Genomic DNA, 18,267 nt, shown 5'->3' with positions numbered 1-18,267 from the left:
TTAATTAGACCACATTAATGATAGTGACTGCTTTCAACGGGTCTAGCCACACTTTAGCTCATTGGGAAGAGACAAGGTAATTTCTGTCAACTTGATTTGTGCTGCTGCTTTGATATATTGACATTGTCCCTCACTGTGAAAGCACTGAGAGAAATAAATTGTAGGACTGCTGTCAGTGACCCATTATATTATAGATGATTTACTAGGGTTAAATGTTGTGCATCCTTGACGTTTTTGTCTTTGCTATACTGTTGTTCAACAGGTATCTGACCTTAGTTGAATCCTTGCCCGCATATGGAGTTCATTACTACAAAGTGAAGGTGTGTGATTTGATTTATCATGTGATATTTTAGGAAATACAGAACTAGACATGAATACTGAAGCTGCCATAATGAATATGTCCTTTGATTTTTGGTTGGTTAAATAATTAACCACTAGTAAAATGTGTGTGGACTAATTATAATTGTGCTTGGATCATTAGAAATGTCTTTGGGATCAAACAGTGCTGTTAAAATAGCTGCTACTGTATGTGAATGGCTGTGTAGCTTTGATTTCACTACCATTGCCAGACAAAGCAGTAATTGTTTCATTTTCAATAAAATAATCTCATCCCTTTCACAGGACAAACAGGGCATACCGTGGTGGCTGGGGGTTAGCTACAAAGGCATTGGCCAGTACGACCTGCAAGACAAGCTCAAGCCACGAAAGGTGTGCTGTTTTGTTTTGTTTTGTTTAGCAAGTGCTAAAAGTCACAGTGGTGATGGAAAAAATTCTACAGTTCTTTCTAGGTTCACAGTCATAATTTATGGGTGGGTTCATCTGAAATTCTTAATATCACTATTTTAGACCACCATGGAAAAAAGTATTTCAAATAATTGCATAGCAGTGTGAGTGCCTGAACAGAAACTGCTGAATAAATTTGCAGAAATGTGTGAAGACTGTGATCAGTGTTTCTCACACAAGTGTACAGTATGGATATTTCACTGGGAAAACAAATTGGAATATAAATGTTTTATTTTCAGAAAGAAATTGAATACTTTATTTCAGCAAGAATGCATTTATAAAGTTATGCTGTTCTCTTGAACTTTCTATTCATCAAAGAACCATGAACAAATGTATTGGTTTCCACAATGATATTAAGCTGCACAACTGTTTTCAACATTGATAATAATAAGGAATGTTTCTTGAGCACCACAGCAGCATATTATGTGCTAATGATTGCTGAAAAATCATGTGTCACTGGGGGCTGGAAAAAAATGCTGCTGAATTCAGATTTGCCAAAAGACGAAAAATGTACATTTTAAAAATATATATTAAATTAGGCTGGCCACACACTAGAAGATTTTAAGGCCGAATTTAAGCCAGATTTGTATCCCTGAACGATCGGGGGTGTGGCCCGATTCAAGACTTATCGCAAATTATTTTTTTGTCCAAAAAAATCCTCTATTGTGTGGTGTCATTTACGATTATTTATCTGCTCCAGATCGAGACGGAGCGTCCCGGAACGCCCGTCCCGGAACGCAAAATGTTTGATATTTACGACTCTTGATCGGGCTGCCTCTGACGTGATACCCGTGGTAGCCAATGAGAGCGAGCAAGCATCACCTACCAGATGTTGTGTGCTTCTATAGCTGAAATTTGGCATCCACAAAAATGCCACGAAAGCAGAATACATCACCCATATTCTTTTTTTTATACTTTGTTTTTCACTGTGAAACAGAACACGCACTGGGAAAGCCAGCTAACAACGTTGATTGTTCTTCATTTGTTTTTCTTCTGTAGTCACGTTTGATCTCGCGAGTCTCCGTGAGATCTCGTGTCACTGTGAAATTGTTCCTGCAATCATCAAGTGTGGGGTCTAGTGGTATGGTCGAATCATCTAGTGTGTGTGTTCAGAGGATTATAAGGCTAAAAATCTGTTGAAAATATCTTCATGTGGTCTCCCATGGTTTTAAAATCAGTTAAGATTTGAAAATTGTCTAGGGTGTGGCCAGCCTTAGAAAGTTTTTAAATTGTTATGCTACATATATCACAATTACTGCTTTTACTCTTTATTTGATCAAATATATGCAGCCTTGGGTGAGAATAAGAGACTTTTTTCAAAGAACATTTAAACAAATCTCACAATTCCCAACCTTTTAAACGGTAGTGTACAATTCTTCTTGTGGATATAGTGTGCTGGCTACCAAGTGCCTAAGAATCTTTCAAATATCTTTCACATTTGATGACTATAAGCTAGGGCTGAACGATTAATTGCATTTGCGATAATATCGCGATATGAAAAGACTGCCAAAGAGGCTGCGATTACACTCGGTCACGTGAGAGTAAAGAGGTGTGTTCGACTTGAAGATCGATCGGTGTATGACATCAAAAGTACGGCGAGAGAAAGCATAAGGAGACGTCCGCTCTCTTATAGCTCTCGCAGTACTTTGATCACGCACACGATCGGTCTAAGCAGCGCTGATTCAAGTCAAACACATCAGCAGAAAAAGAAAATAAATAAAACAGCCAATGGACGCAACTTAGAATGGGAGATGGATCAGTTTGTGAAAGGGAAGAGAAAAGCCATAGATGAAGTCGCACAGACCCAGGCAGGTGCTGGTCATTTAAAAGCTAAATGCAGAAAATATGACGAGGCATATCTTGCTCTCGGCTTCACTCACCGTGTCTATACCGGACGCTACAGTTGACACGTCGCACCGCAACAGCTCGACACTGTACGCGACAAAGCGACCGTTGCAAATTATTTAACTTTGTGTCAGTACGTCATAAATAGAACGAGGCATCAGTTTAATGTCGGGTTTTGTCGTGTCGCATCGCGCCACACCGAATCTAGTGTAGACAGCGTCACTGTTTATGGTTCTACTGTATTTTGCCGCTCGCGTTTGGTGTAGACACTGTGTTTAATGTCTGTGGTGAGGAGGAAAGCCTGTGTGTGTCCTATGCCTTAGCGGACAGCATGAAACCCACAATAAATAAATAACAGAATAATAATAATAACAGTTATTCTCTCTATGCTATTTTTCAATGTTTCAAGTGATGCAGGTGTTTTTTCCCTGTAGGTTTTTGAAATTAAAAAAGCATTCATTTTTCATAATGTTTATGAAAATGTTTAGTGAAATTATTTGGCGTGACCAAAAAAGTTTGAGAACCACTGGTCTAAAGTTAACAGACTTTAAAAAGTGCAGTCCACATGTTTACATATGTTTATTACAGTGACTTTGAATTACCTAAAGTAGTGTGGTAAAGCAACAAATGTGTTTTTATATTTCTGCAATCTACTTTAGTTTGTGTGATTTGTTACTGGCTTTCATATTAATTTTTACACCAGGCTTATTTGTTAGTGCTTTATGTTGTCACAATTATTACATGCTTACAAGGTTGGAAGTTCAGCAAATCAGTCAATATACTGTGATTGTAGTTGTTAAATAAAAATGTCATTCATATCAATTCATGCATCACCTAATTTCATCATAACATATAGACCTGGCCTACAGAAAATAACATTTATGTTTAATCTATCTAATATTGTGTTGGTCATATTATACAATGATTTATAGCTTGTCTTTGTTGAATAATACAGAACATAAAGAGCTTTAAAAAATAATTGCATATTAAATCGCAATCGCAATATTGATAAAAAAAAATCGCAATTAGATTTTCCAAAATCGTTCAGCCCTACTATAAGCTGTAAAATCCAGTTCTTTGTTCTTAGAAGCAGACATTGCGTTAACCCAGTACCTGTGAACACAACAGTATTGGTGTGCCTCTTCTGTAGATATTTCTTATCGATAATTTTCTGGTAATTGACATTTTTAATGAACATGCTCATTTATCACGTTTTTTTTATCACATGTCTGTTCCATGAGAGATTAGTAACCATTGCTCTTTTTTTATGAGGAGAGCTTCTATATTTCACCCCAACCTCACTCATTAAAGTGTCTGTTAATTGGCATCCATTACACCAGTGCTTTGTAGGACGCAGCTGGGTGTGTATGTATATTCAACCCTGTTCCAGAGTGTTAATGGGCATGTCCCACTCTGAAACCCTGCTGCATGGCAGTAATGGACACCAGCCCCTCCCTGTAGAGGGTGTAATTATGGAGCTTCATGGGGAACAGCGCTGGGCGGCAGGGTGATGTCTGAATGGGGATTGGCTCTGTTGATGGAGCCCCAGTCAGCTCTTCTACTGGCAAAGGCATCTACGGGGTGTTACGGGAGTAAACATCCTTTTTATTTCTCCTTTTGTCTTAACAAAAAGGTAATGTGGTGGCACCATAGTAGTGTTGCTATCACATAGTATCACCAGAGTACATTGATATACATATATATTCACAATTTTTCAAGGTACCTTGTCCAAAAAAAGGTAATACATTTGGTTATCTTCTCTCCCATTCCCTCCCTCTCCTTTTTGTGTCTTTTCCCACTCGAATGAGTGTTTTAACACTCTTTTTAAAGGTACACTTGGCCCTGTCAGAGTGCAACCCATCATCTGGCCAGTATTGATTGTGCTTCCTGCCAAAGAGGGCAGTCTTTGTGTCCACCCGCCCCCCAATCTTCTTCCAGAACACCAAGCTCATTATGCAAATCTGACCCTCATTGTGCATTTCACTCAGCCCTGACAATTGATCAAGCAATAAAACACAATTAGCTTAGCAGGGGGCAAGAGGAGAGCGAGGGGTCTCGCGGCTATAACTCCTCCACATGCAAGAGCTGTTGGGGGTCTGTGGTATTAAAAGCTCTGAAACTTTTTGTCTGAACTTTCCCGGGCTCTGAACTGATGCCCTATCAAAGAAGTAAATGAAGTGTATTTTGTATGATTCCTGATAAAGATAAATTTGAAATATAAAAACTCCTGTCATTAGTTTGTCCCCAGTTTTAGTATAGGAAAGTTGCTAAAAGATCAGACACAGGCAGATGACAGTTCATTCATTTTTATTGTTTACATTGTGTTTATACTGCTCTTGTGTGTTAGCCTATATCATTGGGTCGTCCTGTAAAGCAGGGATTTTCAAACATTTTGATGCAAAGGAAATATGATCTCTCCTTGCAAGGGACCACCTTGCCAAAAAATAAAGATGGCAATATAGTTACAAGTGTCACAACCCATTTAGATTATGTGGGGAAAAATGTGTGATATTTCTAACGATAACTTGTTTGCAAAATTAAGTCAATAAAAATGTAAAAAAAAGGTGCACTAAAGCCAAAGAAAATTAATAAAGTATTATATGGAAAATACTGACTTTATATTATACTGACCATGTATTAAAAACCACTCTGAAGATCCTAACAACCGTATAGCAACACCCCAGCAAGGTGGTGAGGTTTGCGTATGCAAACACCACTCACATTTCTTTCTAATCTGTTTTTACTATTTATTTGTGGTTACCTCCAGAGGGATTTTGTCTGTATGAGTGTCTTGTGTCTGAGAGAGGGTGATGCAGAATATGACAATTGCGTCTGGATTGCTCATATTTGATCACGTGTATTGGTGGTGTCTGGTGTGGCTTCTGTTATACTTACATTTTTATGCCTTACCTTCTGAAGAGTTATTCTCTTTCACTTAAATCTGTGCTTTCATTTAAGTTTAATGTTTTGTGGTAAAGTTCACAGTCAGTGTGACAGTCCAGCTCATACAAGTTGCAGTTCCAGTAATTTTGGTTATAGAATGCAGTTATCACTCTCATCATATATCTGTGTGTTTGTATATCTATATCTACCACTCCAAAAAAGGACTGATAACCATATTCCGCTACTGTGTGAACGCAGCCAGTCTTGAAGATCTAGTGACGCATCTTGAGGGTGTGTTCATATTCGCAACATATTTCTGCACTGCATCATCATTAGCCCAGTGACATGAAAGACTTTAAGGTGTGTAGGATTATAAAATACTACTTTCACACATCCAGATTAAGCATGAGCTGCTTTTTAGATTAGTGTAAATTGAATCCACTAGTATCGATACTAGTGCTAAACAAATTGGTATCAAATGCGACAATTACATCAGGATCAGTGATACCTAAAAAATACATTATGAAGGGTTTGGGTCAGCATGTTTGCCAGTCATTTTTTTTATTATTAATTAGTATTTTAATTTATTTTTGTTTAGCTTAATTATCTATTTTTATTGTTTTACTTGAATTGAATTTTGTTTTAATTCTTAACATATGCAGACTTCCTAGATTTGCTTGACTGTGTTGAAGATTGTTCCCATTGTCTTTTCATTTGTATGCTCTCTCATTTGCCCTCAGACTTATCTTGTTATCAGTCATTTAATTGTCTAAAAGAATTATGCTGAAAAGCTCATCTCGCTCAGCTTTTTAAACTGCTGCCGTTTGTAGATTGTTGAGAATGCTTTTATTGTTCCCAGTCCTGGTTTTAAATTAGCTGATTTTGCACAATTTCAGAGTCATAAGAAATACATTATAATGTGTTATCACATGTTCTGGTAATAAGATAATGGCTTGACAAAAAAAGTAATGTTTTTGGGTCAATTGTGTTTATACTGCTAATTTTGAGTGATCAGTACCACCTTTGGACTTATAACATATAAAGTAGTATATATTTTTAGTTATTTTGTCTAATGTCAAAGAAAGGTCAGGGAACTTTAATGTTGTTGTCAGATAGTGAGTCATGATATGAGAGAGGCATGCTGTTTTCACCAGGAGGTGAAGAGTTCTATGAGCAGCCATTAATGATTACAAGAAGTAGTAGATTCCTGGCATATTTGCCTTGGGAAACGTAAGGGAACGAGCATCCAAACCAATGGGTGAAGGATTACGATTCAGACTGTAAAAATGAGACATTGACATTGACATGAGACAAGGAACCTGGATTAATGAATAGCTATAGAAGGGTGTTCATTATGATCAATGCACCAAATCCCCTCCCAAAACGGAACAAGAGGAATAACATACTGTGTGTGTGTATTTCAGAGAGCGTAACCTGTATGTCTGGTTTGACAAGGACAGGAATCGGGTATCAGAGTAAGAGGGTGGTGACTGTAGAGAAAGAATGAAGTTGTGAACGCGAAGGTTTAATTACATGTGTGAGTTGGAGAGTTTCACAGAGGTGATTGCATAGTCGGCAAACGGAAACGGAGAGAGACACTAGTACTTGAAGAGAAGTCAGCTCAAGGTGGGTAATGGCAAAGTGAGGTGCTAGTGATGTCACAGGAAGGGGGCGGGAAGGGGCGGGGCTCAATCGCCTGAAACTCTTGCAACACCTTTTGGTCTCTTCGAAAGCACACAAGAGAGTATTGTTCGAGGAAGCCACAACCCTGTGGGAAACTTTAGATCAGGACTATACTGAACCTGTCCAGCTATCCAGGGACTTTAAAGGCTTACTAACTGAACTGGTAAGGTCCATTTTTTTAAGCTCTCTGAAATTAGAATACGTTGTCATTCATTTTGTTGTTATTGATCATAACTGTCAGAAATATGTCAAGTTTTAATATGCCCTCGGCAGTCAAATATTCTGTGCGATCCACGCTCTGATCATATTGTTCCTGTGTGTATTACTCAGAGCTGCATTCGAGCAGTACCTGGTGGGAAGCGTTTATTAACATTCCTGGCAAATCCTCACCCCCGCACGCTGATAGTAGTTGGATATTGTACTTACCCTGCCCTAAGCTGGGAAGATCTATGATGGAGCGCTGGAATAAAGATCTGAAAGGACAGTTCTCATGAATGGCAGATGTTTTGGCCATGCTTTTACCACAAACCTGTTTTTCAGAGCTCTCCCTTTAGGGCGAATTTGATCATTAGTTGTGAGCTCAGTGGACGCTTTGCTTCTGTAGTGCTTTGATTGTATTGGCTTCATACCCAAAGCAACTGTCTTGTGCTTCCAGCTAAATATATCAATATTCATACTGATGTAGTGATGTTTTTGTGAGCGATTTCAGAGTATAGTGTTTCCAGGAGGGAATTAAAATATATTTTTCTTGGTTTGACAGAGAACGCAAAATTTTTTTTAAATGCTAAAATACAGGGATGTAAATGTTCTCAATGGGTGAATCTCACAAAGAAATGTCTAGATCATAGAAATTAGTGCCAATCCTGTTTGTAAGACTTTTTGTCATTGAGATCACTTTTCGCGTAACAGTGTTCCTAATATAGTTCCTGTCTAACTCATTTCCTTTTTCTTTGTAGCTCTTTCTGTGGAAACAGCTTGAAAACCTGTATTTCCGAGAGAAGAAGTTTGCTGTAGAGGTCAATGACCCTCAGAGGTGAGAGAACAAGATAAATCAGTCACACTTTATTTTAAGGTCCAATTCTCACTATTAACAAACCATTAACTATGACTTTTGCTGCAGTAAGCTCATAATTTGCTGCTTATTAATAGTTAAGGTAAGGTAGTTGTTAATTTTATATATTGGGTAGGATTAGGGATGTAGAATATGATCATGCAGAATGCGCTTTATAAGTACTAATAATCAGCCAGTATGTTAAAAATAGGCATGCTAATAAGCAACTAGTTAATAGTGAGAATTTGTCCTTATACTAAAGTGTTATTAATAAATCTACAATAGGTCATGTCTTGATATACAAACCCAATTCCAAAAAAGTTGGGACACTGTACAAATTGTGAGTAAAAAGGAATGGAATAATTTACAAATCTCATAAACTTATATTTTATTCACAATAGAATATAGATAACATATCAAATGTTGAAAGTGAGACATTTTGAAATGTCACCAGATCTTTCACCCATAGAAAACATGTGGCGCATCATAAAGAGGAAGATGCGACAAAGAAGACCTAAGACAGTTGAGCAACTAGAAGCCTGTATTAGACAAGAATGGGACAACATTCCTATTCCTAAACTTGAGCAACTTGTCTCCTCAGTCCCCAGACGTTTGCAGACTGTTATAAAAAGAAGAGGGGATGCCACACAGTGGTAAACATGGCCTCGTCCCAACTTTTTTGAGATGTGTTGATGCCATGAAATTTAAAATCAACTTATTTTTCCCTTAAAATGATAAATGTTCTCAGTTTAAACATTTGATATGTCATCTATGTTGTATTCTGAATAAAATATTGACATTTGAATCTTCCACATCATTGCATTCTGTTTTTATTCACAATTTGTACAGTGTCCCAACTTTTTTGGAATCGGGTTTGTACATTTTCAATGTTATAAACCTGAATGAAACTGGTTGAAGCACTTAGTGAGCACAGTTTGTGATTTTGCTAAGCATTACTTCTTTACTTGTAGACTATAGGATGTGGCCTTTGAATAGACTAAGTAAATGTTAGCAATGCAAAGCCTTTTGACGTAGCTAAAGTGTTTCCAACGCTGAACTGCAACAGTGAAGCAATCGGTCACTTCACGTTGCAGTAGTAATACAGGTTAGGGTTGCTCTGTAAACAAAGATGATATCCCACAGGACATTGTGCCACAGTGTCACTGACCACCTTTATAGTCAGTCAGTATTATATATCCGGTAACCTTAAAACTGCTTCATGTGGTGACATCTAATTTATTTGGATTTAAAAAGCTATTTAGTTTGAATAAACCTGACTACTTTTTATTGTAATTTTTTATTTTTTTTACTGTTCTATCTTACCATTTATATGATTACTGTTACAGTAACCAATATTTTAATTTCATTGATACAACATAGGATAAAATGCGTTGTTTTGCTTCAGTGTGCACATGTGTTAATCCACAGAAGAACAACTTCTAGACGCACATTTGGTCAATCTAGTCAGGTCATCTACGCGTGGTATGCCAGCCATTCTCTGATCAAAACCATCTGGGTGATGGCCATCAGCCAACACCAGTTCTACCTGGACCGCAAGCAGAGTAAAGTGAGTATATATTTGTGCATCTTTTATTATTATTATTATTATTACTTATAAATTCAGAATTGCACAAATCATTGCTTTGTTTCTAGGCTGAGAGCATGCAAAAGTGATTGAGATGCTGTAATAACCTATTTTTTTACATACCTAAAGGCTAAAATAACTACAGCAAGAAGTTTGGGTGATATTGCCATGGATCTCACAGAGACTGGTGCTCCAAGGAACAGTAAGCTGGTCAGCATGGAGAGTAAAGACAAGCTCATCATGGCCAGCAATGGAAGTTTGGTCTCTTCCAGTAAGACAGCCTGTTTCTCCCATTCCAAGAACAGCTTAATGAGCTCATGTCATTCGTACCGATGTCGTGATTGAGCTTGCTTTTGCTTTCATTTAGATTCTGGAGACAATGAAGTGAATGATGAACAGAAGAAAGAGAAGATTGCAGAACTGAAGAACAAACAGGAGAGCATAAAAGAAATTCTGGCACTCAAGGAAGAAGAGCTGAAGAAAATTTGCCTCCGGGAAGCTGTTAGTGGCTTGTCATATTTCCATATGCTCTTTCAGCTGTGTCAGTTTAAACAGTCATATCTTAAGATTTTCTTTGCTTTCTCTTTTTATTTGATCAGGAGTTGACCGGTGTGTTACCTAAGGAGTATCCTTTGGCACCAGGAGAGAAGCCCCCTACTGTTCGAAGGCGCGTGGGAACTGCTTTCAAATTGGATGACCTTTTCCCTTATGATGCGGTAGGCTGCCTCAATTGCTTTTCTCAGAAATTATGCAAGAACTGCTTGATTTTGTGTACTTTGCTAATTCACCTTTTTTCTTTGCAGGATCCTCATTTAAGAAACCTGGAGAGCTGCTTTGCACTCCAGAAGAAGATTGTGGAGGCAGCGAAAAAACTTGCCTATGAAAATGAGCTCTGTAAAACTGTGAAGAAGAAACGCAGGAGAAACCTTTTGGACGCTACCAAAAAACTCCAGGAGATCGAAATTAAGATTAATGATTACAGAGTGAAGATTGGCAAGGAGCCCACGCAAAGAGCTTCCGTCATCATTGCTGGTGCATATCTGGTTTAATTATTAGTCATCATATATATATATATGTCATCAACACACACGTGTTGGTCAAAATGTGTGTGAACCCTGAAAACATGCATGCTTATACAGTGTAAGCAAACTTGCACTGTGTTGACAGTCAAGGTTTGATGCTTCACTTGTGATGTTTTATGTTATGTAGAGGTAATGGATCATGGCGGCAAGGAAATAATACACGCAGAACTATAATCTCTCTTGTTGTTGCAGATGATGTGAACCTTGACAGCCTTTCTGACTGCTTGAATTTGGAAGATGGTGAGTATTGCTATAAATAATGGAGTATTCTAACAGGGTAGAATTTTATACTGTCACTTTTGGTAAATTGAATGCATCCTTGCTGAATAAAATTTCAAAAGTATTCATCAAACATTTGAACAGTAGTGTATAAATGCCTTTGCTACTTATCTCTGCAGGCTAGACTAGGTGGCTACCCTCTTAATCTTGTTAACTTGTTTTGTCTTAGATGAGCTATCGCAGAGACAACGTTCACGTTCAGTGCAGTATTCTCCACGTCCCAACTCGTCAAACTCCTTCGCTGCATCATACCATTCAGATCACATAGATCACGCCAATGATGACTACCAGGACTGCGGCAGGTGAGAGTCCTGCCAACCACAGCTCTTTGGGATTAAGCTTGAGCACTTCTTACCTTTCCCTGCCTATGGCTGCTGTTTGCTTTTGTGCTGTTGAGCTAGTAGAGACCTGCGAAAAAAGGAATCAGCCGTGCATTCCAGCCTTCCCTTGCCTCGACTTCTTTCTTCACAATCTCCTCTTATCAGCCTCAACTCACAGTGTTAAAAATAGTGCCCCAGGAATAAGTATGTCGCTGCCTAACAGCAAAAACTCCAGCAATAATCACAAAGTGGGGGTGGAAGGGGCATAAGCAGGAAAGCTGCTCTGGAAAATCTCACAGGAACAACGGGCATTAATAGAATTTGCCCGTCAGTGTGGTGGAAGTTCATTGGGGCCAGACGACTGAAATCTGTCTGTAAAATGATATGGGATTCAGTCATTTGCTATTTGTTCCTCAAAAACCATTGCGTTTTTGTATTAGATTTAACTAGGTACAAAGGTGGCATGCTGTGAATATTTTTTGTGTACTTCCTTTGAGGTTTTGTGTGTGGTAAGAACACCACCCATGAAGGAAGTTTGGTTTGATAAAGCATTGTTCTTATCTGTGTTCTAGAATAAATTATGGTGAAGTCCAAGAACCTGTGGCCTATATACACGGAGACGCCTTATCGACACACAGCAGTCCCTACCGTCAACCCTCACGCCAACCCTCTGACTCGCGGAGCATGCCCCCCACCCCTCAACTTCCCCGCAACGCCTACAGCAGCATCCAGCTCAGGTACAGAACACAATCGACCCCTCTTATTCACCCACCCACTAGTGTGACCCTTGAATGACATTTAGTAAGGAATAAACACAGTATTCCAACAATCATGGAAAACATGTAAAGGTCAGGGATTTCCAGGCTTGGAAAAGTCAAAGAAATTTTCTAGTTTTGCTCCATCCTAAAAACCATTAAACCATTAACCTTTAAAAACCACTAAAATATTTTTTTGCCTAGATATGGCTTTTTGTAAGTGTTTGTGTGAAGTAAAATGGCCTACAAACCAATGTGAAACAATTATTGGGTTTCCAGTAATTTGAATTGTTAAAATGTATCAATTCAAATGTGTACTTTCCATCCACTATTTAAATAACAAAGAATGTTTTCACAAATAATTTTCTTCTTCCTGCATGCAGCACTCATTTTCGGCAACGCAGCGGCAGTCTGGAATCTCAGTCACAGTTCGTTACGGAAAGCGAGCCATCCGAGCCCGTCTTCACCATATCTCCTCCTCGTCGTAGCAATAGCACTGAGATACTTGACGATGGTTCCTCCTACACCAGCCAATCCAGTGTGGAGTACTCTGTACCCGGCTGCCATTCCCGTGCTAAAAACCGCCATCGGCGGAGGCAGGGTAACATATACGCCAACACGGGCAGCATGCCTAACCTAGCACAAAACGAGACACGGGGTTATACACCCCAACCTCACCAACAACCAACCACCACAGCCTATTACGTTACCGGATATCCACGGTACATCGAACCTGAGGTGTACCCAAATGGACCGTACATGTACGAGACTGAGATGGAAGGACACTATAATGTTAACCCATCCTACTACAGACATGGCCCTCATGGGAACTATGGCCAGGACGAGATGGATGGTTTGGCTCATAACCTTTATGCCACATTAAGGCCATCAAGGAACCGTCCTCCATCCAGGAATGAGAATATTGTCAAAAACATGCAAAGGGGTGAAGTGGTGGAACACTTGCGTGGTTGGTACAACCGACAGCACAGACAACAAGGGTATGATACCTACAGGGGACCGCAGCAGAACCTGGGCTACAGGACCATGTCATCGAGTTACGTACGCAGTGACAGTACAACTTCCTACTCGACAGGTGAAAACTGTTGCATAAAAATGCTACCTTGCGTTTCCTCATGTTAGAAATTTTTCTGGACTTCTAATGTCAGTCGGTGAACCTCACAATGACACATTGGAACTCAATCAAAAGGAAAAAAATACAGAAATCATGAATAAGGGAAAAAAAGCCTTTTTTGGAGATTCAAGATTACTTTATAATCTTGATTACTTCAAGATTCAAGATTACTTTATTTATCCCTAGGGAAATTTGTCTTGGACATAAAGGCTGCCACATACAAGAATACATAGAATACTTGTATGTGGCAGCCTACAAGAAATTTTGCCTTTATTATGTTTCGGACTGATCAGAGCTGACAGGAAGTGAAGTGGGAGAGAGAGGGGGGTGGGATTAGGAAAGGTCCTCGAGTCGGCATTCAAACTTGGGACGCCTGTAGCACAATGGCATATGTGCATATATATATATACATGTATAAATTCAGTTTTACATCAGAAATTTTCATTACAATTTTGACATGCCATTTATATATTATTACATTTGAAAGTGACTTAATGGGCATCTAAAACTTTTGTTAATCTGCCATAACAGTCAAATATCGGCCATTTAATTACCCAAGCCAGTCTAAAACCTTGAGTGTTTTTTGATGCTGTCTTGAGTAATTTTTCTTCTCTCTTGAACAGTAATGTTATCTGCATGAGGTTCTCCTTCATTAATTTCTTTTTATCTTAATTTCATCGCAGTGGGTTCGGGAAACTGGCACGGTCGACCAGTCATGGCAATGTCAGAGTACGATATGCCTCCCGCACACCATCAGTCCTACGGCTACAACACTGCCCATTACAGCCAACCGTTACACAGCAGGTACAACTCTTCTGTGCTCCATCGTCCTTTACTGATTACCTCATTAGCCTTTATCTGAACCGTCTTAACCAGAGTTACGCACTACCTTCACAATGCCATGCCAAGAAACTCATTACTGCGTTGGGTCTATAGTGTCTCTCTATAAAAAAGGTGAAAAATCTCATAGACCTACATTGAATGAGGGTCCCAATCCATATAACAGAAGCTTGGGTGGGCTTTTTGACTTAGCCAGTAAGCATCCACCAAGAATACCCTGTAAAACACCCTTTATTCTAGATTTTTACTTTTTCAAAGAAAATTCTAGTTTGGATAATTTATAATTTTCTTTTATGATGTTTGCCAAAGTGTACAAAATCTGTCGTTGGGGTGGTACCCTTTCAAAAAGTATTAATATGTACCATTTTGGTTCCAATTTGTACATTTTAGGTACTAATACATGACTGTAAGGTGCTAATATGCACCTTTCAGGGGTAAATTAGGTACAAAGGTGTGCCCTTTGAAAGGGTACCGTCCCAGTAACAGCTTTTGTACCTTTTTCTGAGTGTGTTTAGCTGATATGCTACAGTTGTTTATGGGCATGTTCTAGCTAACAGCTTGCCTGACACCTTGCATCTGGTTAATTCTGCAGGAGTGCTGGTGCGGTACCTGCTCTCACGCTTTGTTCTCCTTTATGACCGTTCTTTCCCTCACAGAGGCTCCAGCTCGCACTCTACACGTGCTTGGCACTACCCCGCCAGCCCTCAGTACTATCCTCCTCATTTCTCCCAAGCTTGCTCTTCCTCCCTCCCTCCTCCTCCTCTTCCTTCTTCCTCCTCTTGCTATCAGATGAAGCAGATGGGTTTGTCCCCGCCTCAAACTGGTGGTGCAAGACATGCAAGAGTTAATAAAGCTTCATTTGCTAAGTGTAGCCCTTGATAGTAAGTAAAGCAGCAGCCGTGTGGGATTGCTCTGTCTGTGCTCAGCGTGATTTGTTGTTTAGTCAGCGTCTCAGGATGTCTGGCTTGTTGTGTGTTGTAAAAGTACTGCATGGCTTCCTTTTAAATGTGCTCGTGTTTCTTCAAGCAACCTTTAAAGGAGTAGTTCACACTTGTGTTCTCACCCTTATATCGTTCCAAACATATGAGTTTCTTCTATAAAAATGCAAATATATAGAGATTGTGTCAAGCATCCATATGTATCCCTAAGACGTTTTCATTTTTATTCCATGTCTTTTGAAGCCATTGTATTCCTCACAAACTTCAATATTTTAAGGGTTTTTAAGAGTCATTAATTAGATTTTTTTTAGTTAGTTTTATCAATTCGGTTTTTTTTTTAAAGAAGGTAAAACTTTTTTCAGCAATGATGCTTTACATTGATCAAAAGTGACAATAAATACATTTATAATGTTAATAGTTCTATTTCGAATGTGCTTTTGAACTTTCCATTCATTAAATAATCCTGAAAAAAATCACAATTTCTACAAAAATATTAAGCAATACAACTGGTTTCAACGTGATGACAAGAAATATTTTTTGAGCACCAAATCAGCATATTAGAATGATTTCTGAAGGAACATATGAGACTGAAGATGGCTGCTGAAAATTAAGATCACGGGAACATTAAAATAAAAACATAGTAATATGTTCCACAGTGTTACAGTTTTTACTCTATCTTTGATCAAATAAATGCAGCCTCGGTGAACATATAGACAGAGAATTTTATATGTATCATTTTATATTTATTATACATGATCAATAATAATATATCAAATGTTACATTTTCTTTATATAGAAACTGATAGCTGATATAATAGATAGAAAATAGCTGATATAATAAATACACAGGAAATTATACAGGACACTTTTGCTGAAAAGTAACCTTATCTAGTTTCCATAACTTCCACATATTAAAAACCAAATGTTTTATGGCAAAAAAACATTATAAAATGCCGGGGGGGAAAAAGATATATGCAACAGCATAAAGGGTGAGTAAATGGCCAGTTTTTTTATTTTTGGGTGAACTATCCCTTTAAGCATCAGCATACATCTAGTGGTCTGTCTCTGTCTAACTGTGTAGTGAGCACACATGAACACTTATCAGTTTGATCTGACTGCTGCTTACCCTTCCTCCCAAACCAGCCCTGAGCCCCATCTGCTGGCTCCGCCTCCTGACCCTGTTATGGACAGATACCCACCAGTGTACAGGTGGATGACTCCGGGCAGGAGAAGCCCGTTGCCAGCACCTTTAGAGGTGCCGGGTGCTGTTGCCAGCGGTTATGACCCGGAATACTTTTACACTAATTGCTAGTGAAACCGACAACACATAAAACATTGGTGAGATGTAAAGGACTCGCATTTGCCTCTATAAATAATGGCGAATCACTCAGGGGTTAACAAAACCACAGTCTTTTCCACAGCACTTTCTAGCGCTTGCTCACTGGTGGTGGGATGGTTGTGTGTTTGCTTCCAAAAAAAGGGTGAGGTCTCGTTTTGAGGGGAAGCATGTGACCCTGCACTGTTTTTGATTGCTGTGTGCAAGTTATGACTAGCATACGTGTGTGTTTTTGTATGGTCTGCTTTAGGTGTATGAATGTTTAACACTGTACAGTAATGTTGTGTCTCACTCAACCTACTTCAAATCTGTGATCAACATGTTTAAACGTATTAATCAAAAAGCATCAGTATGGAAACAAGGCTTGTTTCTTGACCAGATATACTGAATTCCTTAGTATACAATGCTGCAAAACCAGCTGCACAAGGAGTTATTTTTGTAACATTGTGTTTCTTGCAAAACTATTGACCGTGACTCTGGTTTTTAGTATATCTGGTATGTTATGTGCTACTGGGGTTTAAAATGTTCAATAAATCAGCGTATTTGTCCACATTTCTTTTTTTATTATTAAAACATTTTACTCTCTTTTCTATTTGCAGATCCTACATAGATGTGAACCACCATGATTCACACACGAGCAGCCCAATGGACAGCAGTTTTGACTCTGAAGACCAGCAGACGCTCCATTGGCATGAGAACTCTAAACCTGGAACGATAGTGTAGAGAGTGAGAGAAACCGTTCACTCTCATGTGCCTTGTTCTCATCCCATTGGTTATTAAGTTCCAAAGGTAGGAATGTTGCCGGACGAGATCCTTAAAACATGCGTGTGAAGTATATCCTGCTAAGCGACTCGAGAATGGACAATGCATTCTCTCTGTGAACAAACCTATGGGATAGCGCTTTATCTTCAAGACACAGCTGCTGTGGAAACTTTGGATGAAGCTTTTGATGCTGTGGGCAAATTAACTGGATACTTCGCCCCAATACACAGTGTGAGATTGAAGGATATTGCAACATTAATATTTCATCAGGCTCAAGCAAACAATGATATGAAGGATTGAAACCAGATTTTTCTCGTGTGCAAAAACCCTCACCAAAATATTCTACAATGCTTTTTTCACACTTGTATTGTTAGTCGTTTGTGCTGATCTTGACAAACATTTTTTTACAGTGTTTTTGTGTGTTTGTAAAACGAGTGCATGGAACGTGATGGTGCAGCAACAGACTTTTCATTCAGTATTTTCTCAGTCATCAGGTTCAATTTTAATGCATTCACAATAAGTATCCATCCTTTCTGGCTTTGTACTGGGACCGTTTTAATTTGGTTCACAACAGGCAATGCTGTTTTTCTATTCGTGCACAACTAACATTTGTACCAGTCACAAGCAGTGTTTCTGTACTAGTAAATCATGTCTATCAACATGTTACTTTGCATCAGTCAGTGCCAAGTATTCATTTTCTTTTCTAATCCTGTTAAAACGGACTGCAACAACTCTTAATTGTTGAAACATGACTATATGGGAGTATAATTGTTTTTATACTGTCACTAACAATTATCCAGGTACAATAATTATGGCCATTTACTGCACTTTTATACTCTAATGGACTTTGCTCACTCTGAAAGATTGGAAACCGTGACCGAGCGCACAGCATCTCTCTTTCTCTTTAGAAGGGAACTGTATATGTTTGTAAATACTGTAAAAACATTTGATACATTTTTCATCTTTTAGAGAGATTTGTTTTTATCATTTTGA

General features: G+C 38.7%; 1 protein-coding gene across 1 annotated transcript in view; it reads left to right on the top strand.

Annotated features, from left to right (window-relative positions):
* The window catches only part of LOC107584470 (FERM domain-containing protein 4B-like), a 36,964-nt gene extending 19,775 nt beyond the window's left edge, over nt 1-17,189 (top strand). Inside the window, exons 10-24 of the mRNA XM_016271105.1 lie at nt 263-320; nt 622-708; nt 8,151-8,227; nt 9,674-9,812; nt 9,960-10,101; nt 10,198-10,331; nt 10,430-10,546; nt 10,634-10,862; nt 11,105-11,152; nt 11,361-11,493; nt 12,084-12,248; nt 12,650-13,359; nt 14,082-14,202; nt 14,904-15,119; nt 17,112-17,189. Coding sequence (XP_016126591.1) covers nt 263-320; nt 622-708; nt 8,151-8,227; nt 9,674-9,812; nt 9,960-10,101; nt 10,198-10,331; nt 10,430-10,546; nt 10,634-10,862; nt 11,105-11,152; nt 11,361-11,493; nt 12,084-12,248; nt 12,650-13,359; nt 14,082-14,202; nt 14,904-15,117 — 2,374 coding nt within the window. The 3' untranslated portion in view covers nt 15,118-15,119; nt 17,112-17,189. The remainder of the gene's footprint in view (nt 1-262; nt 321-621; nt 709-8,150; nt 8,228-9,673; nt 9,813-9,959; nt 10,102-10,197; nt 10,332-10,429; nt 10,547-10,633; nt 10,863-11,104; nt 11,153-11,360; nt 11,494-12,083; nt 12,249-12,649; nt 13,360-14,081; nt 14,203-14,903; nt 15,120-17,111) is intronic.
* The last annotated feature ends 1,078 nt before the right edge of the window (nt 17,190-18,267 follow it).

Source organism: Sinocyclocheilus grahami, unplaced genomic scaffold (genome assembly GCF_001515645.1).
Source record: "Sinocyclocheilus grahami isolate Dianchi unplaced genomic scaffold, SAMN03320097.WGS_v1.1 scaffold60.1, whole genome shotgun sequence".
NCBI lineage: Eukaryota > Metazoa > Chordata > Actinopteri > Cypriniformes > Cyprinidae > Sinocyclocheilus > Sinocyclocheilus grahami.
Note: the sequence above shows the minus strand (reverse complement) of the source record. Positions and strands in the feature narration are given on the sequence as shown.